Here is a 24139-nt window from a genome sequence, read left to right as displayed (position 1 = left end):
GTTGCCGAGCTGCGTCTTTTTCCTTTCCGCCCCGGCAGGTCCGCGGCGCCCGTCCCGGCTGGGCGGGGGAATTGCCAAGAAAATGGCACGTCGTCTTGGCTCTCTTTAGCTAATCTTTGTTTCTGTCTGTATTCCTCCTCCCCCACCTCCCCCCACCCCCGTTTTTAATTCATTTCTAGGACATAGCACTAATTTAGGACGTAGCTTGGTCCTTCTGTTCCCCTGCAAGAACGTCTTGAAATACAGCTGTGAGTTTGTAGAGGCTGTGCATCATGTTTCCTGGAGGATGCTCCAGTGAATCTTTTGGGATCATAAAATGTAATTAGTCACACTCAGCAGGAAGCAAGACTAAGCTGCTAGAAAGACAGTTTTTTAGTGCACCGGAGCCTAGTCAAACAGCAGTTTTTCTGTTTCTCTCTCTTTAAAGCAGGGATTATCAAACTTTGCTTGCCAAATATCTTTAACTATGGTCACCATTCTTTCTTTCCCCTATTACCTGCTGCGTATCTTCATCGGGCTCCCAAAACAGATTTCCTACTGCAAACACATACCTGTCTCCACTCTCCTATTGCACAGCCCAACTATCCAAAACCATGATCATAAAGCAAAAATCCCATCTATCCCTCTGATACACAGCCTAGCTTGAATCATATGTTTACCCCACTGAGTTACCACCCACCCTTTCACTGGGAACCCTCTGCATCTACAAGCCAGGACTTGGTCACGTCCTTTCAGCCACATTTAAACCTCACTTGCCTCATTAGTCTTAGTTATCTAATTTTATTCTTAGCTCACGTTAATCTTGCTTCTGAAGATGCACATCCTGGCATGCTATGTGTATTATCTAGGGAGCTCAGAGCTGCTACAGTATGAAAAAGTAAGGTAGCGTCAAGCAGCTGCTTTGTAATTGCAGAGGCACTTGCCCCTGTGGCTCAGATAAGTGCTTCCAAAGAGGCAGCTGAATTGTTGTATCCCACTGTGCCTTAGATAAATAAATAAAACACTATCACTTGGGACTATGGATGGAATACATGTTTATATGCTAGATCGTCAAAGTGCTCAAGAATCCTGCTAGATTCACCACAAGACTTTTAGTATCACAAAATTACTCCTCAGAGGTGTCCAGTTTTACATTGTTTTTTACAAGATGATCATGCTGTTCCTTAGCCTTTCCATGTGTGCAATATAACTTCTGGTGACTATGTTACAGGTAGAAAATAGGCTCAATGCTTTTTTGCTTGAGAAATATGAAAGGAGGAACAGGGATGCTGTTTTGTTTCTTTTCCTTTGAAGCTTTAATCTCTGTCTGCTGCAGAATTTTAGGACCTCATGTTACTTTGAAAATTGGCAGCAGCTTTATCATTTCAGTAATACCCACACCAAGTTTGCTTTTGGACGTTTTTTTCTTCACAGTTTCGGAGGCCAACGTTGTCCTAATTTCCTTTCCACATTATTAGCCTAGGCAGACTTAAGGAGAACGAGAAAAAATTTTTTTTATTAAGTTACCAGACAAGAAAGGAGTAGGTAGTCACCCACACCCTCCGAATATGACTTTATATGTGTGTGCATGCTTTTTCCCGGGTGTATTGAAGCCACGTTCCTCCACTGATTCCATCACTCTGGGCAGGATGGGCATTTCTTTCTTTCAACAAAGGCTCAGTTCTCTCTTTCCGTGCTCCCATTTGCTTCTTCCCTGTTTGGAGCCTGGATCCTGCACTGAAGCCATAGAAACAGCAATGCTGTTTTGGGCCCTGTGAGGAAATGTTACACCTAGATCAGGGCCAGTCTGGCGCAGTCTACTGGGTGGGTTTAACAGACTGCTTTGCTGGTGTCTTCTGCTCCGTGTATAGGCACTTGAAGACATTTGTAATAGAACTTTATTCTTACACAGTACGCTAATCTTGATTTAATAGAACTGTACCATTCTTTTCTACTGTCTGTTTCAGACTTTGCATGCACCTTCTTTGAACATGTACGGTATTTTTCTGTTTGCTGAAACCTAAGCTTTTGTAGCTAGATTCTGGAAATCCCTGAGGCTACCTCATTTTACTGCTTATGTAAATTCAGCTTAATGCATGCATCTGGTAAACTGCTTTGTGGACAGGATTAGTTGTGTTCTAATACCTTGTTTTTGTTATGGTTTTAGATGCCGCACTCAAATGGAGCAACATCCCCTTCTAACAAAAAGACTTCGAGAACTTTGTTTCTTCCTATTGTTTTACCCTCAACAGTCACATCTGGTTTCTCACCATTGCAGAAAAAACTACTGACATACCGAAGAGTCAAAGAACAGCAAAAGATGCTTAATCAATTACTGTGAGTTTCATGTAATTCAAGAAATAAATGATGTTGAAATTCAAATTAAAGCAATACTGCACTTTTGACCTCTGAGAAATTGTAATGGTATCTGTTTATTTTAAAGGGTTTTGAAGTCACTTGCATAATGCTGAATGTTTTCCATCTAAAATCAGTAATAATAGAAGAGTACTTGATGGAATCTCTGATGTTTTTTTCTTTTACAGCACCAGGAATCTGCTTGAGGTATATTTGTTGGGGTGGACTATGGGGGAAAAAGTGACTTTCACATTTTGAATGTTGTTTATGATAGGCTGAAAAAAGTCCTTTCTCTTTATGAATACCTTTTTCAAAAAGAATCAAACTTTGGATAACCTGCTTTCTTTTGCATGAGCGATCCCGTCTGAGTAGTCTGAGACTACTCTTAACAGGCTTCTTTGTCTAATCTTAACACACTTCCTCCTAAACTTAATGATTTGTGTTGCTTGCAAAGAAACACTGCTAGCAAGATGATTGATAAATTCACATAAAATTGTCTTTCAAGAATTTTATTTACAAAGGAGGAAAGGCAATAGTAAAGGATTGCTTTATATAATTATTGTAGATCTAAGAGAAAATTAAGTGTTTGGAGGGGGGAGGGGTTGTTTGTTTTTTTAGTAGATAGGAATTTATTCCTGAAATATGTACATTATTTTCTGGAACTTACTGAAGAATCCCTAGGCATATTGATTATCTTGGCATAAATGTGAGGATTATGCAGGCTAAGATTGCAATGTTTGTAGTACTATCATGAAACTTAGAGCAACTTGCTTTTTCAGTCAGACATAAGATTAAAAACAGGAGGAAATCTAATGGAGTTTAATAGGATTAAAGAGCACAGAGAAAACTTGGCCTCAGGAGGAAGAAATGGAAGTTAAAGACCTAAAAACAGTCTTAACTGAATGCATTTTAGGTATTGTCATTTATATCAGTAAGCATGCATATATTTTGTTCTGTGTGGGTCTTTAGCAATTTCATGTGCTGTGACTAAATTTAGTGATGGTAAACAATTACTTAGCAAACTCCTTCGCAGTTCATGTTTCACTTCAGTGGCTAAATTAAAGTATTATAGATTGATCTTTGTGGAAAAAATACTTTTATGTGTCCCAAATTCATCGACTTCATTGGAACTAGTCAGTGTTCTAAACCTAGGTTGCAGGATCAAAGCCTAAGAAGTCATCACAAAAAGGGAATTGGATCTGTGCCAAAGAGGAGACTTTTTTTTTTTCCCCCATAACATAGCAACCATCCGTTATACAAAGCAGTTAATTTACACAGGCGTTAAAAAGAGGAAGGCACCTCACAGAATCACAGAATGGTTGAGGTTGGAAGGGGCCTCTGGAGATCATCTAGTCCAACCCCCCACTTCCTTTAATAACTTAAAGGCTGTTACAATACAAATTTAACAAACAAAAAGTCTTCTAATATTTAGCTCTTAGAAAGTAAATCCTGAACTTTCAGTGTAATCAGCAGTAGCAGAGTGCAGTTCTTAAAATGCAACTGTTCAACATGCTGGAAAAAGACAACTATGTCATTGTAATAATTTATTGTATTATATGATGACTGCTGACCAGCATTCTGACAAACAGGGAATATTCCTTTGGAACATTGATTCACTTATGCTGCCTTACAAAATGAACTATCTTTTAAATAAGATGATTGTGTGATCAAGTAATTCAGGTACTGTGAATATCTTTCAGAATTCTACCTGTGTACTGATTCTTCAAACTTCTTAAACAGGTTTCAGATACATTTAAATTCATTCTTTTTAGACAAAAATGTATTGTTGAGAAAGACAACTCTGAGCTGGTTAAGGGAGTGTTGTCAGTGTGAAGTTTAGAAGGTATTTTAAAGAATTACAGTAATTTTGGTAATTTGGATTTTTCTGTCACTAGTTTTTCTGTAATTGCTCATTGTGTTTGTGCAATTACCTTTCCTAGATTTGCAAAAGCCCCCATATTAAAGTAATAGTGAAAAGGCTGTCAAAATGAAAAAGGCAAAACGGATGATTTACACGCTAATGTTATTTCTAACAATAATAGATTAAAACAGTTTGCATTATAAATGTATATAAAGATTTTGTTACATGCATGTATATATAAAATAATTATATAATAGCTACATAAAAAGAAATATAACTTTATTCCAGATTTTTCATGTGGTACCTGCAATGATCTTAATTTAGTTTATATTCTAATTCATGTCCAGGCTATTTATCATCAAGTGTATTTTCATTTTTAAATTAGAAAGCTGATTATTATGTTAAATTTTCTGATTAGTGTATGCATAAGAATTAAAAGTGTACCTTTACTAAAGGTACATGTACAGTGTGAAACCAAATAGTATTTTAAACGGAGTTATGGAAATACTATTATGTAAAGTCTTTTGGTAGTGAGATTGACTAGTCAGTATAACTTTGCTAATGTTCATGTAGAACATTTCTGTACTATATGTGCTGATGAATCAATTATGCCTAGTTCACTTTCATGGATGTAGGAGTTGCAGTCTTAATTTCCCTGATCAGATAAATTAAAGATCCTGTAAGAAAGGTTCACTTTGTTGAAAGTAAATAAGTATATTTTTTACATATGTATCTGTTCTGTAAGCCTGTTGCTCCCTTTCTGGGAGGACTTTCTTTTAAATATGGTAGATCAGAAGGAATTTGCACCTTGACCCACCTGACTGTCATTCCCATGAAGTAATGGCAATTGTGTGCATCTCTGAAGTGGGTAGTCTTACTTCTACTTGGGAGATTTTTAGCTGTGTTATACTAAGATGAGGCTGAAATACTCTTGGCAAAATATGCACAAGCTGTATCCCAGAAGGATGGGATGCAGTGTTTTAATGGGTAAGGCCAGCAGGACATTCCAACATTAACCATTTAAAGTATTCTAATAGTTATTTAGCAGTTTATAACCTGAGGCAGTAAAAAAGAAAAAAAGATGTTTTTCAAATAAATTGCTTTAGGAGTTCTATTCTGTGCTTTTTTTTTTTTTTTTTAACATAATACATTAGATAGGGTCTGTTGTAGCTGGTTGAAACAAAGTAACAGGTAATGCCAACAGCAGAACTGGATAATTGGACGAGGTGAATCAAGCCAAATATATATTGTGATTATAACCAAGGTAAATATGGCCCTTTATACAGAAGAAGAGAGAATATGCGAAGAGAGAATATGCAAAGAGAGCGTTGTTTTAATTTAGAGATCAAATAATAAACATGAAAAAAGGTTGCCTCAATTAAAATGATTGCATTATTTTTAATATATTTTAACGTATTTTATTTGTAGTTTTAAGTTTTATTTGTAATTTTAAGCACTTTAAGCACTTCTGGCTATATGTTTTACTTTAGAATTGATCGAGCTTTAAAAGTCTATCAGGTATCCATGGAAGAAAAACATCAAAGAGCTCCTGTACCTCCTATCCCAGAACTACCTTCAACTGTGAGTGTACAATTCTTCAGGTGTTGGGTTGGTTTTTTTTTTTTAATTTAAATATTGCCTATATTGTTCTTTGTTATTGGGGCATTTATGCTTTTACTTCTTAATTACTTAAAGATACTTACCTCAATCATTAATAATTCATAAATAGATTTATATGTGGGAATATTCCCATTGAAATTGATACCTACATATCTACAGAATAAAGTCTTTATTTAGCAATAGTAATTGTTAAATTTAGAAAGCAAAAAAATTTTTTTTTTGTAAATTCTTAATACATTGGAGTTTTCTTGTTCCTTTTTATGCAGATGAACAGCGAGCAAAAAAAACGAAGAGTGAGTTTAAATTCTGCTTTTTTAGAGTGGAATACTGAATGATCTCTCTATTCAGAAGAGTTGTGTCTGTTTTATGGAATTAATGGCTGTTAAATAAGAAAAGCTTATTGCAGCTGTCTTGAGGGGGAAAAATGGGTTAGGAAGCAAAGCTGTGAATCTTTTTTCATGGTCCACTAGGAGGAAAGTATTTTCCGTTACAGAAACATGTAGGTCAGTAATGTAAGATTCGATCTAAACCTTTCTTAAAGGTCATTACTAACAGGCTTCAAAAGGTTTTCAATTGAGCTCATTAATCACACATTAACCTGTACAAAAAGCAATCTTTGGCATTGTTCACCTGATGTGAAGAAGGAATGGGCATGTGCAAATCATGGAATTTATGTGCATAGTTTTTAACATAAGAATTTATCTCTGAGAGTCACTTTCAACCCAAATTTGCATTGAAGTACTTACATTAAATATCCTGAGGGAAATTTGATTACAGTTTCCTAGCCAATGTGAGAAAATTCATCCTGAAGACTGCAGAGATTCAGACTGTTTTTTGTTTTATAAAAAACTCATTGCTCCAGAGTATAAATCCCTATTTCTTTGGCTTTTTGTCCAAAAAGCCATTTGTTCTTACACTCTGCCAGATGAGTGTTTATCCACAGAACAATAATATGAGCTTTGGACTGTTTTGTTGTCAGTCACAAAAATTAGCAGAGAAACAAGGAAAATGCCATACTAAAAAGGACAATACTTTGTACCTGAGCAGTGAGACAGGGAGACCATTTTACCAACCTTAGAGTAGCTTTCAGTATGCTAGTCACTGCATACTTAGAAGATCTGATTATGTCACATACCAATAGTTATAAAAATGATGAATAAGGAGAGACTTCACTGTCAAACTAATGCAAAAATATTTAAGTAGCCAATTATTAGACCTATAACAGCATTGTCTTTTCAGACCAATTATCTCTTTATGAAGAAGTGTGTGCTAAGTAATCCGGTGGTTCCCATTCAGCAGGAGTGGCTAACGTCCATGCTCATGTGGGTGCCGCACTCGCTCATGGAAGGCAAAGAAAGAGAGCTATTAGTTGAAAAGCTTTTGGGGGAGGTAATAAGGGATTTTGAAATGACCATGAGGAGATGTGTGGGTAAGTGCCACAAATTATGTAATTCTAATATTAATATGCTAATGTATACATATGATGAGCTGTTCCATGTGTGCCCCCTAAAAATAATTTTTCTAACTTGTACTTTCAGCGAGACATGACTTTTGTCATAAGCAACTGATTTTTCAAATCAGTGGTTTCAGCCACTCATTTCTCAAAAACATTTAGGGCAAAAACCTCTAGTTTTATTTTGGCTAGTGAAAAGTTATCTTAACCAGCTGAAGGTAAAGTTCAAGCAGACAAAGGCAGTTGGAGACTCATTCATGAGACTTCAAATTCTGCCTCTAAAAACCTTGATGAATAAGGGACAGAATGATTGGAAGTGAGCCACCTGATTCATTATTGGTATTCAGCAAAAGTTCCAATTTCTGATTACTTTGGGGGAAATCTGTTTTGAAGACTTGGATGATATAATTACATTTCCATCATACCATGTTCTTGGTCCTATCTGGAGAAAGACTGAGGAAGTACAGGACCTATTGAATATGGCTTAATATTCTTCTAATGTTCATATATTTATTAATTTCTCTAGTGCGAAGCATTCTTATTAAACCGGATGTGAAAGGGCTTGAAGATGAAGAAGAGGCACCTTTGCCTGTATCACCTCTGTGAGTGGATTAAGCTAGCAAATAGCTCACAGGCAAACACATTCAGTTGCATCTGTGAAATTCTTGTCAAGTTGCATGAGCACAATTATGGCATAATGCCGTAGTGCATTAATGAGAAATTATTTTTTTCTGTAGAGGATATTCTATCCGAATGTCTTGTATCTAAATGCTTCACAAAGTTTTAGCATGGACAATGTTTTTTATTTTTTACTGTCGCACTCACTGAGTAGCATTAATGCCTGCAAATGACACTTCTGGCCCTGAATGCTCAGAGACTAAAAGTCATGTTGCAGCTACCCGTGGAATGAAGTGGGGGGCCGTTTACTGGAAGACAGCAGCATTATGCAGTAGTATAACATTCTGAAACTGCACCCACTGTCGAGGTTTCATCTGGCTTTCATGCTATGGGATGAAGCCTTAAGACAGAAAGCAAAAATTTTTACGCTCTACTAAAATAGAAGAGGAATTCCGGCAGTCAGAACATAATTATCTGCTTTGCACAATTTGTTGAAGCTTCAGAATTTCTGTCGTCTAACTACTGATGATAGATACTTTTTGTTAGCAGCTGATGAAGTTAAAAGTTTACACTGATAGACCTTCAGGAAGAGCAGGTGATTTGAAAAGATCCTGGAGTGTAAAAGCATGGGTGGTTGGACAGATTTTCATTATAGCTTCCTCTGCATTATACTGGGGATATGTATATGACACTTATTTAAGTGTTCGTGTCAGAGAATAACCTTTTTAATAGAGCATTTTATATTTAAAAACATTTTATTTAAATACTTTTTGAGCTTTTCAATTGTTTGTATTCATTCATTCATTTTTCAGAGGCCTGGACTTTTCTAGACCATGGCATAACAGTTTTATCCAAGCAAAAGCGCAAATCCTTTCCAACTTGCACATTCTTCACCCTACACTAAAAACTTTACTGGATATTGGTTATACAGCATTCTCTAACTTACTTATAGTGGATTTATCAAGTTTCAGGTAAAGTCTGTTGTGAATTATTAACAAGTATATATATATTTCTAAGCTGGTAAAGAAAGGAGTTTGTGCAATTCTATTATTTAGTGTAGTTATAAATTTGTTCAATATGTCATTCAGTGTTTTTTGAGTGGATAACTTTGTATTACAGCACACTTATTTTAACTTTTTTTTCTCCCTGTTATGTATTAATAATTTATTTGCCCTTAAATTGCTGGTGTTATCAGCCCTTTTGGTTTATGCTCTGAATTTAATTCTATTAAGATCTCCTCATTATTTAGTTAATCTCAATGCCACAATCCCCATAGAAGTCTGGTTGGACTGGGGTTTGAAAGATTGTTTCTCTCTTTTTTCTTTTTTTTTTAAACTTCTGGTAGTATTTCTATCCATAGGGAATCCTATGGTAATTCTAAAGATCTAATTTCTTACTGTTTTTCATCAATTAATGAATTTTATTTTCAGTCTTGAAATTTTATTTTCTGTGTCTTTTTGCTCATCATTTTTGCTAGTGACTGTTCTTTACTTTCTGGGGTTTTGGTGTTTTTCCCCCCCCCTCTTTTAAGACTGCAGAAGTGATGCTTTTCTGCTAAGGAAGAATGAGTTTGTGAGAATGTGTATAGCATTAGTATTACTTTACCTCATTTTTGTTTTAATTTGGTTTATACAGTTGTCTGTAATATTCTTTTCTAGATCGAAAGGTCCAATTGACTGTGAATCTTTAAAAACTGATGTATCTTTAAGCTGTTCAAAATCAGAAGAGAAATTATTGAATACATGGTATCCAAGAGTTATCAATCTCTTTACTCGGAAGGAGGCATTTGATGGTGTTAAGTTGGATAAGGTTGACTCTTTCTATAACAGTGTGGCTACACTTATGTCTAATCAGGTAAAAATCTTCCCTGCCTATGGAAAATTTATTGTGAAATTTAGGTGATTTTCATGAGTCAACACCTTATATTATCTGGAGCCTCTTTAATTGATCATTGTGAGCTGTCCATTGCCTATAATACAATAAACTATTTAACACGTTAAATATTTTTAACTTCCCTTATTTAAAATACCTACATTGTCTTGTCTGCTTTTTTTTCTTGCAATTTTTAGACAAAGAATCTACCATTCTGCCAACTAGACATTCAAATAGCTTAAAGAAGGAAATATTTTGGTGTATTCAGGACCTTTCTTATCACTGTTCTTAGCACTACAATTGCATGTCATATATTAGTAAGCAAAATGAACAAAAACTGCCTCTCCCCTGAAAGCAAACATACCTATGGAAGGAAACATACCTATGGTAGGAAAACCTACCAATGTCCAGCCCTACCAATGTGTATGCAAGTGGCTATAGTTCAGCAAAACTAGCAAACCCAAGTTTTTTCTGTGAAAAATTATGCTTTGTGAGTTAATCTTGTTTTTTTTTCTATTTATTCTTATCAAGATGACAGTCATTTGAAGTGTTTATCACTTAATTTTTTGTTTTAAGAATTTCCTGTGGTTTTATTTCATAATAAAATTTAAACATGCAAATGAAGTTACTGATTTCAGATTGAGACAATTTTTTTCAAACTTCTCAGTTTACTGAAAATGAAAAATCCTTTTCTGTAACTACCGATGAACCAATATAATCACTTGTTTACATTGTTCTATTTATGAATATAATAATCACTGGGAATATATATTCCCAGCAATTCAAGAAGACATTTTTGGGATCAAGGCTTTACAGACTTTATAGAAAAATACTGGAATAATATTCAAAACAAATCATTGTCATATGCAAAAAAAATCATTTATACTTATAGCATGTATTAGTAATAGGTTTACTTTTATAGCAAGAATAGGTGCATGGACTTGACAGAATTTTTTGTTTATTTGTTTCTTAGTTTGTGTTCTTTAAGGGTTGGATCTAAAACCCACTGAAATCATTAAGAAGTTTTGCACTAATTCAGTTATTCATGAATCAGGCCAATAGTGCTAAAATGAATGGAAATCCTGGTTTACTGAATGAAGGGAAAGAGAAAGAGGGAGTTTTGTGCTTTCAGCTAATAGGTGATATATGTTATTGTCTAGCTGAAAGAATTATTGAGAAGAACTGTTGAAGCTTTTGTGAAACTTTTTGATCCTGAAGACAGAAGTTGTCTGCCTTTATTTAAGATGGAATTGACTCTTGACGATGAAAAAATGGAATTTTATCCAAGCTTCCAAGACCTAGAAGAAGCAATTCTGTTTATAGTGACTCAGATAGGACAAACTCTTCAGGTGTGCTTTTATCTTTATTTAAATATGTAAGTGCTAAGTTACTCAGTGTGTGAAGATACTAATGTTTTAGGACCCTGATTACAATGGTAATGGGAAGCAGAATGCTACTTGAAGTATTTATTTTCCCTGAGGATTCACAGCTCACAACATGATTCTTGATGGCTACCAGAATCTCAAGTTCTGAAACTCATTTTGTTATTCCTTGTTCATGAGCAGTTTGCACATCAACTACCGATTGCTTTAATCTGCTGTTTTAATCTGCAAAGCTATATTTGTTTTCGCAAACAATTGTCTACTTGTTCATTACTACAAATAGAAGCTAGGCTGAAAATTTATCCAGGAAAGAAAACTAATTAGAAGATAACCTTTTTGTCTTCTTGTTTGCTATCTTTAGAAAGCCTAAAAGTGCATTAAATGTATAAGTAGCCACATAGTCTACTTTATTTATATATTTATTTATTTTTAACAATGGAAATCAAGAAGTGTGAATTTGCTATGTATACTCTTTGTGGATTAACATTTTGCATACAAATATCTCTAATTTGCACCTTTAATTACAAGTACGATAATTTACAATAAATTTGTATTAGTAATTAAAGTCCCCAAAGGAAAAAACAAGGAAAGTAAGAGTTGATATTCCTCTTCTTTTTAAGAAGAAGAAAAACCCTGAATCCCTAACAACTAATTATACAAAATGTAAAGATTTATGTCTTAGGAACCAGCCTGACTCCATGGAAGACAGCCTTTCTGTGGGCTTTAGGTGTATCCCTGTGAATCGGACTCTTGGCCTTTAATGATATAGGATGGTGCTGTACTTTCAGGGAAGCCTTTTGGGTTTAATTGTGTCTGCACATAGATTAGAAGTCAGTTTTATGTAAGCCAAGGTAATTTAATTAAATTTTGTCTGTCTTACATGTTTCTTATTAAGCTATTTGAATCAGTAAGAGTTATTCTAGGTGTATATGAAGCATCTGGCATTAGGCTTGATTAAGGTCTCATACTTTTCTGATATAGTCTCTTTTGGAGCCTGGCTGCAGCTTACTTTTAGAATAGATATATCCCTCTATTGCTTTTTTGTTGTTGTTTAAATAAAATATTCATGACTTGCACTTCTGTTAGAATATCCAAACAGTACATTCTTGGCTAACGGGAGGCACTACAACCCTGGACACTGAGCTTGCTAATCATGTCATAGCATGGGCCACATCTACGCTGAAGAAGTCCATCAGGGACAACTTAGAAGGTCCAAAAGAATATTTTGAAAACTATGGTAAGTGGTAAAAGAGTGTATTTTAAATCCCAACTCTGTTACTTTTTGAAATAAGTAGCTTACTGTTACATGTATGCATTATACTATCAATGTGATTATTGAATCGTAGTTGAAAGATATGGCTGGCTTGTAGATGGAACTGCATGTGCACGGATAGAAAGATTTGAAGCAGAAGAACACAATTTTGATGAATACACTGCTGTAAGTTTTAATTCTACATTTTATGTATTATATTTAATGTACACAGAGTATAATAAAAATGGAGCAGATTTCCCTGAGCACCAGGGAAACAGGTGCTCAGCCTTAAGCTAAAAAATTATATCAACTACCTGCAAATCTACACCATAAACATGTTTTCCCTGTAAGTGTATGTGGTAAATAGAACAAGTGATTACTTATTTTCCTGATGTGTAATACTTATTCGCTGAGCAAAGTATTTAAATAATAGCTCTGGAGTGTAAATTCTTTAATGTTCTTTTAAAGTTCATAGATGAATTCTTCACCCTCTCTAAGGAAATCATGAGTTTACCACAGCTGGCTAGTTTCCCTATGATCCATTTGGACTGTGATGATTTAAAGCAAGGTTTGGCTGATAAAGCAAAAAACTTTGCAAAAATTCTGATGGAGAGAGTAGTTGCAAATCACAGGGAGGAAAATGAAAAGTAAGTAGACTTTTCTGCTTTTGAATGCTGTACATGTTAAATGCATAGCAGAAATATGTAGAAGAAATGTAAATATACCGTACTTCTGTTTAGCAAAGTCTCCTGGCTAAATGAAGATATCATGCAAGTTGTACTAGCTGATATATTTTTCTCTGTATTCCAGACTCCAAAACTAGCAGAGGAACAGTGTTATTACTGGACTTGGATACTGGGGGAGCTAAATGATCAAGGGGCTTCATTACCGTTCTGGCATTTTAAGCATGAAATGCAGTACTCCTGCACTGTCAAAGGAATGACCAACTTGATTCTCTTATTGTATGATAGCTACCTCCTAAGTTTTCATAGATAATGACAGATAATAACACTAATAAATTCTAAAGGATAATTTGCAGGTATAGAGTATATTAGTGAAATGATATTAAATTGTTAGGTTAAAATTTACAAGTTATAGTCCAGTTTTATAGTGATTCCATATAATCAAAATGGCAAAATGTTTACTAGGGATGTGTTTATGTGTATGCTAATGATGGCTCTGAGACTGTGCTTAAGTTTTTGTACTTATTAACAATAGTTGAAACATTTTTTGCAAAAGAATACCACAAAATCCAAACCAGTCAATTATTGTAGGATATGCATAATGAACATTATTTTACTAGACTTTCTTGTTCAGATTCCTATTTAATTTCATAAAGTCATGGAGCTGTATAATGGTGATACTTAAAAATAAAATTTGGACTTGAATTCCATGAAAGCTGAACTGGAAGACAGTCAAAACAAAATCTTAACATTTTGGTATCTTTTATGTAAAAATAAATTCATAGGATATGCAGGGATTTTGAAGCAATTAAAGAACGTGCATTAAAAGTTCCTGAGACCACAGAGGAAATGTTGGAAACAATGGCTTACATCAAGAAGGCCAAAACCAAAGGTATTCAGGAACTGTTGTTAAGGATCAAGGTAATTGACTATTCCTTTCATTCATAATTTTTTACCAAACATGCTGGCCTGTGCAAATACAGAATTCATTTGGGAGTGCAGACACCATTTGTCTGTTCATGTTGCATTTATGAATAAACTGCCCTCATTGCTACTTCAGACAGAAGTGGAAAATCCTGCTTGTTCTTTGCATAGGCCTTTCCTTGAGAGACAAGCTAGGCTTCTTATTCTGCGCTCCCATGTGTTCTGCATGTCGGCAAGAAGACATGCAGAACGTGGCACGTCGTGTGGCTTTTAATAGTGTAAGAGATTATAAGATGCTCAGGCTAGTGATTTTTACATTCAGATTTACTTTAGTGACTGAAAAAAAACCCTGAAACAAAACAAAAAAACTGTATTTGAAAATGCAACACTCAAATATGAAGTGGATTTTATGTGTAAAAACAGTCATTGACTATCGTGACCACTTTCAGTGCACAAAGATTTTGTTAATATTTTAAGCTTTTACTGTTGCAGCCAACCTTTTGTGATTAAAATTTCCTCTGTAAGTGTCAAGAATCAATTTATTATTTGAGTGGGATATAGATGAATGTTGTTAAATTAGCGCTAGTACTTTGTGCGTGCTTGGGGATCAAAATTGGAAAATTGTTTAAGATATGTCAGCCAAAAATATTACTGGATAAGAAACTCTGCTCTATGTTAAGATGATATGTATCAGATTTTCTTTTTTGATAATATGGCTGAAAATATAACATATTTATGTTGTAGAGTGATATTAAAGTAATAGTCAAGTTTCTTATGTAGATTTACAGGCCGTAGAAAGCAACTTTAGAGAAAGAAGCTTACAAATGGGACAGAGATTTGACTAATTTTTTAAATGTGTTTTTATATTCATCTTCAGATGACTAAAGATTATTATACTATATATATGTAAAGAGTATATTAATTACACAATAATATATCTAAATAATGAATTAATTACAGACTAATTGTACTAAAAAAGTTTCAGAGAAAAGACACACTAGTAATCTGAGTAGAAGTCTTCAGTGTGTCCCATGGTCTTTCAAAGCGAAGAAGTCAATCCTTGATAACTTACTCATGTAAATATAAATATTATTTACCCTTTCAGAGGTCAGTAAGAATTTTTCTGAATGCGTCATTGAAGCCCAAATACTGAAAAATGGAAGGAAGTAGGTCTGAATTTTAAGAAAGTCCATGAAATAATGACTTCTCGTTTATCTTTGTAGATAGTTTTGTCCTTCCCTACATCTTAAACAAATGTATGATATCTAAACTTTTGTGAAATGTCTTTTATAGGAGTGCTATCAGCGAATTAATTACTTTTTAGATGTTTTTCTGTTTGCTCCTGAAGATCTTGCACTGAATGCAACAGTTATTCTGTGGCCAAAGAAGATTAATGCTATTTTTGATGAACATGATGATGTAAGGATGTTTTCTTTGTCTGTGGTATATTCTGACTTGTTAGAATTTTGACTTTGCTTGAGCTATTTATTTTTGCAGCAGTGAAATGTACCTAACCATGTAACATGCAACCATATTAATTTAGAAGTGCTTAAATAATGTATTTCCAGGTTTTTGTGTCAACGGAGGGCTAGTACATTTGTGGAGGGATTTAAAAATACAGAAAATAGTCACTGTAACAGAAAAACCTTCAGGAAGTCTTAATATCTTAATTTGTTTGTGGTCAGTACTAGGTAATTCATAGAAAGGTGCATATTCCCTGTAGCGCAGTTAGCTAGTACTGAAAATATATCTGCCATTTCCTTACAGGAGTTAGTCCTCTGAACAGAAAGTCGTTTAGTTAAAATGGTGTTTTGTTCTATCAATAAATGAACAGTGGGAATTGAATTTCTTAGACAGTAATCATTAATAGAAAGCATGCAACATTTTAATTTTCTCTGTGTGACTGTATATTAGTTCCTTTTCTGCCACTTGTCCATATTCAGCTTGCTTGCATTCTTTCTCTCTGGCTATGATATAGTGAATCAGAAGTTTTGGTCTTCCCTTGGTTCTTTATAGTAGTTCAGTGTAGAATTTGTTCTTGGATTTAATATTGACTTTTTAAAATGTTTAAGAATTATCTTTTTTTTTTAAATAAAAATGTCAATATCTTTTAAATATCAGAATTTAGGATTTCTCTTCCACTAAGTCTTGCTCATATATCAAGAAATATGTCCAAGGGTACTGAATAAGTTTCTGACTTAAAATATACCCAACTAGAGACTATTATGTCTAATAACACTCAAAATGTTTTACATTCTGTAATCCTAAAAAATAAATGTTTGTAATTTATTTTCTGCTTGTACACAGTGAGTTCATGATGCCTGTTTAAATTATTTTTAAAGAAGAGGTCACTGTAGAGTGTATCTGACTTAATGATAATCCCTCAGAAGTATTTCTCTCTGTAGCTGACAATATCTAGCAACCTGCATAGCGCTAGAGTTGGAGGATAGGAATATTTTTACATCTAGTCTCTGAGTCTGCATCTTTCCTTTTTATGCTGTCAGATATGAGTTCATTCTTATCTTAATGCTGTATTAAAGGCCTGGTTCCTCCTTTGGAGAAGTTCTGATTGTCTGCTTCACTATTTTTGCACAGCAGTAGGTGTCCCTCTTTGCCTAGACCAATTTCTTGGTTAATAGCCTTGAACGTAGCCCTTCTTTGAGCAGCCCGTATGCTTTAGAGTGGGGTTATGTTCTACAGTTTCTGCCTTTGTAACTCTAGAAACATAGGGAATAGTGCTGGCCTTCAGCTGTTGTAGAGGTCTCCTCTTTTGGCAATATAATATTAAATGCAAAGATGAGAATTCTTTTTTTAATACATCCAGTCTCTGTCATGTCAGTGTTTACACCTCATGCTGTACTGATTGGAGCTTTCCCATCTTTTGTCTGGTTGCTGAAGGAGGTCTATAGGCAATCCTAACTGCTACAACTAGTGAGTAAAGGATTCCGTGTTCACACGCAGAGGCTGCACACACTTAAATAGGACATGTTGGTAACTCCTCCACAAAGAACTTCAGTTACTGTAAGGATAGTAACTTCTTACTGTAAGGATAGTAACTTCTGTTGTTTATTTTCTGTTTGTTCTCAGGATATTTAATTTAAATAATATTAGGTATGTTAACCATTGAAAGGACTTACAAACATTCTTTTTGGTTGTTTTTACCCTAAAAACAAATTAATTGTTTTGTAGCTGATTGAACAGTCTAGGCTTAAAGGAGAATTTGAACTGACGCAAACAAATGAGAAACTGGTTACGGAAATAGCCAAGCTGGCGCGTTCGGTGGCAGAATTAGAAGAATGCTCAGAACTGGATCGCATGCCACAGGTCTGATTAACATGTGTAAAATTGGTACAAATGTTTTATATTTTTAATACACATGTTCATGGAAAGAATTTAAAATTAAAAATAATCAGTTCTGTTAGCAAATGTGAACTAAAATGTTTATCTCTATTATCCTATTGCCGCAGTGATAAAACTCATAAAATGCCCTCCTTTTTTTTTGAACTAGATTGGCAATAATATTTTGGCTGGATGGAAAACTTAGCATAATGTTGCCTAAATTACCTGATAATTTGCTGAGTTCCAGTAGGGATTAAATATTTAAAATACATAAAGTGATACATAAAGTGATTTTTTTTTTTTTAAACTCTGGTTTACATAAAGCATATTAGGTGAAGTTTTGGCTCACATGAAATTAATGGAAATCTTGTCAGTAACTTCAGTGGGATCAAAATTTCATCATCTGATTTTGGTAATTTGAGGAATTGAAGGAAAAAATAGCAAGTTAGAAAGAGTGATTGTTAGAGATTTGATTTTATATGAACCTCAAAAGTTCCTTTTTTTTACTAATGAAGAGCTGACCAATGGCTCTAAAACTCTGCAACTTTCTAAATGTCCTTTATAAGCACTAAAACATGCCCTGCATTTAAGTGTCAGTATATCACAATTTTACTCAGTAATTTTGTTTTTTAAAAACAGAACTTTTTCAGAGCATAAAACCGAAATCTTAAGCTTGGAAATCCCAGCTGGCGTAACTATATATAACATATATAAAACTGGCTATGTCTGCCTCTTGGAACAGTGAAGTTTTAAGGCTTAAATATTCTGAAAATGGTTTTGTGCTATTAAATTCAATAAGCATAAAAACAGTTATTTTTCATAGCATTAATGTCATTTCACAGTTTGTTTGCTTCCCAATAAATTACTGCTTTTTTAACAGAAAGCAAGATGCATCCAATTTTTTAACTCACATTATCTAGAATTTAAAAAATCCAAGCGCTTATTATATTTTGATATTTTGATAGCTGTTTAGAACTTAACTTAGATATCTCTCAAGACATAAAATTATTTGATTTCAGTATGTGACTAACGTGAGAGCGTTACAGAAATGCATACAAGAGGCTGATGAAACAATCACTTTTATTAATAAAGAAGAGACTCTCTTCAAATGGAAACTGACTGAGTTCCCACTCCTCAGCCGTGTAAAAGTTGAGATTGAACCATATCAGAAGCTTTTTGGTCTTATACTGAAATGGCAGCGAACAGAAAAAAGGTAATTCAGTATTACATACTCTTGAAGCTAAATGAAGGTGAAATGAAGGTGAAGAAGATAAAACACTCATGCTGGTTTTGTTCATGTCAGATATAGAATGTGGTTTGTTACTTCTAAAGGTTTATTAGTTATTATCGATGCAAGCATAATAATAATATAATTTATATATTAGGCTGAGTTTTTTTGGTTTTTTGGTTTTTTTTAGTTCAGCTAGAAAAGTTGTCAGTATATATATAATGTAAAGGAGTATAGCCACATGCTTGGTGTCATTCATATAGTCACATAACTGTATCATTCATATTGGTAAAGCCCATAAATAAGACAAGAATCGTATGACGAAGAAAAGTTTGGTTAGGTATGAGCCATTTTGTATGCAAGGAGGGGAAGAAGTTTAATTACCAAGACTATAATCTATATATAATGAAAAACATATTTAATCTAACGGCTGTCCAAAATATAACGTAGATGTGCTCAAATTATTATGTTGCTCTCTAGTGGCTAGATTTTACCACAAAAATTATAATATGTCCGAGTCTAAACTAAGTGAGATTGTTTACCAATGCATGTACTGTTTGGAAGTTGTGAAATCTGGTATGACTTGGCACTGTGGATTTTCTTGAAAATCTGAAAGGCTATTATGTTTTTGACGACATATGTTGACCTCTATCCAGAGCTTAACTTAAATGTTTCTGAATACATGCTGTTTGATTTCAGTATGTGCAGGACTTGAGAGCATTACACAGAAATACGCAAGAGCCTGGTGAAACCACCTTTAGTTACATAATAGAATTTTGCATAGAATGACAGTACTTGGAAAAAAGAGCTTTGCTGTAATTTAAATAATTATTAAATTAATCTAAATCTTGTTTATGTTGCAAATAAGGTGTCAAATACTTGTGGACTGTATTTGTTCATCTGTTTTCTAACTTTGCTTTTTTCTCAGATGGATGGATGGAGACTTTTTGGAACTAAATGCAGAAAGCATGGAGGCCAAGATTGATGACTTTTTTCGAGAGGTATGCAGAATGTCAAAACTCTTTCAGCAAAAGCAGAAGAAAGTTCAGCAAGAACGGAAAAAGACATCACAACTCGGAAATGCAGTAGAAGAGAAGACAGAAGAAGAAAAAAAGGCAAATCCAATTCTTACAATGTGTTCTTCAGTTTTGGAGCAGATTAAAGACTTTAAGGTAAAAAGTGGTGAGGGTGGGGGATGTTAATAATATTTGGTGCTAAGGGACAAATGCTGAATTCAGTATTCAATCTGGGTAGGTGCTCCAGTGTCAGAGACACCTATTTTTTGTTAGCTTGGGGGACTGATATTTCATACTTCTGAATGATTGAATTTTGTAGGAAGTTGAATGATGTAGAGCCAGATTGGGTCTGGTCTAAATGGATGTCCCAGGCAGCAGAATGGCAGAAGCTTTCCACCTCCTTCTTGTCCAGTAGGACCTCAGAGGGACGACCAGAGGTGCAGATAGCAGAAAACAACTGCTCAATTCAGTAATAATTATGGCCATACAATTCTTTCAAATGTCTGTTAAGCTTGCCTTGGTGAGACCCTAAATGCGAATAGTAAACTACTGTACCAAGATTTCCTCTCTTGATACTATGTTTTCAAGGACATCTGAATTCTGCCGCAGGAAACTAAAGAGAAGCACTCGCCCTGTAAATATCTAACTGAAGCACTCTGAAGTGCTTGGGAACTCTCCTCTGAGAGTTCTTGCTTCTTCCTGTTATTGACTACAGAGAGCTCTGAATTGCTATTTCCAGATTGAACTGTACCATTGATTTTAATAGAATAAGATTACACTCCAGGTTTCTTTGCAGTTTTAGGGATGTGAATAGTTAAAGAGTGAACATATACATGGGGATAATACTTCTTGGATTTAGAGAATTGCTTAAGGATGTAGTTGGGAAATTTGAAGCGGAACTATATGTTAAATGGAAGTCTAATTTAACATAGCATAGTGGAAAATTTGTTCCTTTTCACAGAACCACAGAAGAGTTGGGGTTAGAAGGGAACTCTGGAGACATCTGGTCCCTCAGGCAGGGTCAGCTAGAACAGGTTGCCCAGAACCGTGTCCAATTGAGTTTTGAATATCTTCAAGGACGGAGACTTCACAATCTCTCTGGGCAACCTGTTCCAGTTTTCAGCCATCCTCACAGTGAAGAAGTGCTTTCTTAAGTTCAGGCGGAATTTCCTGTATTTCAGTTTGTGCCCATTGCCTCSCGTCCTGTCGCTGGGCACAACTGAGAAAAGTCTTGCTCCATCTTCTTTACACCGTCCCATCAGATATTTATAAACATTAATAAGATCCTGCCAAGCCTTTTTCCTGCGCTAAGCAGTCCCAGCTCTTGCAGCCTCTCCTCATATGAGAGATGCTTCAGTCCCTTCATCATCTTTGTGGCCCTTTGCTGGACTCACTCCAGCAGGTCCGTGTCTGTCATGTCCTGTGGAACCCAGCACTGGATAGAGCACACCAAATGTGGCCTCACCAGTGCTGAGTAGAGGGGAAGGATCACCTCCCTTAAACTGCTGGCAGTGCTACTCCTAATACTTCTGGATATCATTTGCCGCCTTTGCCGTGAGGGTGCATTGCTGGCTCGTGTTCAGCTTGTTGTCCACCAGGACCTCCAGATCCTTCTCTGCAGAGCTACTTTCCAGCTGGTCAGCCCCCAGCCTGTACTGGTGCGTGGGGTTATTCCTCCCTAGGTGAAGGACTCTGCACTTCCCTTTGAACTTCAGGAGGTTCCTGTTTGCCCATTTCTCCAGCCTGTCAAGGTCCTTCTGAAAGGCAGTGTAACCATCTGGTGTATCAGCCACTCCTCCCAGTTTTGTATCATCAGCAAACTCACTGAGGGCGCATTTGATCCCATCATCCAAATCACTAGTGAAGAGGTTAAACAGTATTGGCCCCAGTATTGACCCCTGGGGAACATCACTGGTGACTGGCCTCCAGCTGCACTTTATGCTGTGGATCACAACCCTCGGAGCCTGGCAGTTTAGCCAGTTTCAGTCCACCTCAGTGACCGCTTGCTCACTTTCCTGCCAAGACACTACTTCATAGTTTTGTATTTCTTCTTCAGCAATTTACTGCAATTATTTAGAAATTAAATACATAACTGAATGGATCCATTTACGCTTTTCAGAAAGATTTTTGTCATCAGTTACTACAGGAGAATTTTAAACGCGTATCAAAGATGACTAAAATGAATGATGCACATCACAGTTTTTATCACATACAAAACTTTTGTACTGATGTAATTAAACCTTATAAATATTTTCGCTCAATTAGGAGAATATTCCTACTGTGACTGTCTTTTGTAACCCTGGCATACGAGCTCGTCACTGGCAGCAGATGTCAGATATAGTAGGATATGATTTAACACCAGACTCTGGAACTACCCTGAGAAAAGTTTTAAAGCAGAATCTAGCCCCTTATTTGGAACAGTTTGAAGTCATAAGTGTAGGTGCAAGTAAGGTAAGCATGGAGATTTGATAGTTAAAATATATGTCTGGTCTTTTGGTGATGGCTTTTATGACTAACTAGATTTTTTTTTTTTTTTTGTCTCTGCCCTTATGCAATAAGAGGTCTGATGAGACTTTGGCCCATTAGATGATGACAATGATTGTGTAAACATTTATATCTCATGTGACATCATTATTATTTCCTGAATGTATTGTTTTCTGTGCACTAGAAAATTCAATGTTAAGAAAAATAAGTTAATTTATACTTTTAGATAAAAATAGGTTATGCAGATGGATAGGCTTATATATTAAATTAATTAAGTGGACAAAATTAATGCAGTGGCTAAAATAAATTGTTTTGGTTTTCCACTGTAGGAATTTTCATTAGAAAAAGCAATGCATGCTATGATGGAAACCTGGACTTCAATTTCCTTTAATACAAGTGTGTTTCGCGACACTGGTGTTCATATTCTGTCTGCAGTGGATGACATTCAAGCTATTCTTGATGATCAGATTGTGAAAACTCAGACAATGAGGGCATCACCTTTCATTAAACCGTTTGAGAAAGAAATCAGGGTATGATGAGGAAAAACATATACTTTTTTACCATTTTTATTTGTAGGGTAGCTATAATTCAAGAGTGAGCTAATTGTATTGCAGCAGTATTGTTTCACTTCTCATTAGTGAAATGCTTTAATTGATTTTCAGCATGATAATTCAGGCATAGTAAGTTCTTGTTACATTATTTCTAAGTGTTGCAAATCCCTCTGCATTTCATGTTTTTGGTTCCTCTTTCTTTCGCCATTCAGATTCAAAAGCAACCAAGAGAACATGATTATTTTTCTGTATATTTTGAAAATCGTTATTTCAGTTTATTATCTTCAGCTTCTCTGTTTGATCATTTGAAATTATGTTTTCATTATCATTAATAACATATAGTGATTTAGCCCCTGAGCTTTGGAATCAAATTCTGAGCTACAGCATTTGCTTCTGGGCAAGGAAATTTCTTGAGGGCTGAGAGGAAAAAAAAAAAATTACTTTACCCAGGCTTCAGAACAATGATGGGATCACTTTATATCTGCTTTTCTCTTTTCAGGACTGGAGTAGTCTTTATACTCTTAGCACCCTGACTGCTGCCAAGAGAGTAGCTGGTGAATTTGCTTTACAGTAACCATCCCCTTGTTCATTTATGTAGGAATCCCTCAAATACAAGAGGGCTCAGGGGACATACTTAGTATTTACCCTTTTCAAGCAGCCTGTCCAGCCTTCTCTAGAGGCATCTGCTACCGTCCACTTCAGAGACAGGATTCTGGGATGGCTGGATCTCTCCTCAGATCTAGTGTGGCTTTTCTGGTATTCCTGTCCCCCTGTTGTAATTCAGCTGCAAGCCAAGAGCTCCTCACTGTGGGAGATGGGACAGAATTTGTTACTGGTAGCCTACTGAGTGTTACTTAACCATTATGTTAGTAAAAGATCATAGCGCTAGAGTGATCTGAAAATAGATTAATGGTGCTAACTGCATTCTGGAAAATCAATCTCCAGGTAAGTTAAACCTTTTGAACTCCTTTGGTCATGTGTAAATGTGGAAGAATCGAGATATTCTTAAATATTTTTCTTTTGCTGACTACTGTAAAAACTTATTTTATTTTCTCCTTGGACACTGGAGCACCATGCTGTCCATAGTGTCTGCTTTTCTTGCATTTATTCTCTTTAACATCATTTGTGTGGAAATACTTAGGTAACTTTCTTTAAATATTTGTTAAGGAATGGGAAGGTCGCCTAATTCAAATTCAGGAGATTATTGATGAATGGCTGAAAGTTCAAGCTCAGTGGCTTTATTTGGAACCCGTTTTTTCTTCTGAGGATATTATGCAACAGATGCCAGAAGAGGGGCGTCTCTTTCAGACTGTAGATAGATACTGGAGGGATATTATGAAGTATTGTGCCAAAGACCCAAAGGTGAGGAAAATGCTAAAAAGAAATAATAGTTTCTCTCCATTTCATGAATGCTTTTGTGTTCAGAATATATATAGTGCGCTACCACATCAGTTGTTTAGGGTTTCTAAGAACAAAGCCATGTTGTACATTAACTATTTGAGTGACTTTTACTGCAGAAACA

At 35.2% G+C, this 24139-nt stretch overlaps 1 protein-coding gene across 1 annotated transcript in view; it reads left to right on the top strand.

Moving 5' to 3' along the window:
• The window catches only part of DNAH12 (dynein axonemal heavy chain 12), a 78978-nt gene that overhangs the window by 1521 nt on the left and 53318 nt on the right, over positions 1-24139 (top strand). The window contains exons 2-20 of the mRNA XM_026078879.1: positions 2147-2316; positions 5686-5776; positions 6082-6108; positions 7055-7244; positions 7795-7870; positions 8699-8857; positions 9545-9740; positions 10919-11107; positions 12227-12377; positions 12487-12578; positions 12861-13039; positions 13861-13996; positions 15293-15418; positions 17189-17323; positions 18358-18551; positions 19495-19738; positions 21848-22033; positions 22396-22596; positions 23785-23979. Of these exons, the coding sequence (XP_025934664.1) occupies positions 2147-2316; positions 5686-5776; positions 6082-6108; positions 7055-7244; positions 7795-7870; positions 8699-8857; positions 9545-9740; positions 10919-11107; positions 12227-12377; positions 12487-12578; positions 12861-13039; positions 13861-13996; positions 15293-15418; positions 17189-17323; positions 18358-18551; positions 19495-19738; positions 21848-22033; positions 22396-22596; positions 23785-23979 (2937 nt within the window). The remainder of the gene's footprint in view (positions 1-2146; positions 2317-5685; positions 5777-6081; positions 6109-7054; positions 7245-7794; positions 7871-8698; positions 8858-9544; positions 9741-10918; positions 11108-12226; positions 12378-12486; positions 12579-12860; positions 13040-13860; positions 13997-15292; positions 15419-17188; positions 17324-18357; positions 18552-19494; positions 19739-21847; positions 22034-22395; positions 22597-23784; positions 23980-24139) is intronic.

This window comes from Apteryx rowi, unplaced genomic scaffold (genome assembly GCF_003343035.1).
Source record: "Apteryx rowi isolate R43461 unplaced genomic scaffold, aptRow1 scaffold_49, whole genome shotgun sequence".
Lineage (NCBI taxonomy): Eukaryota > Metazoa > Chordata > Aves > Apterygiformes > Apterygidae > Apteryx > Apteryx rowi.
The sequence above is the reverse complement of the archived record's forward strand: the minus strand, read 5'-3'. Positions and strand labels throughout refer to the sequence as shown.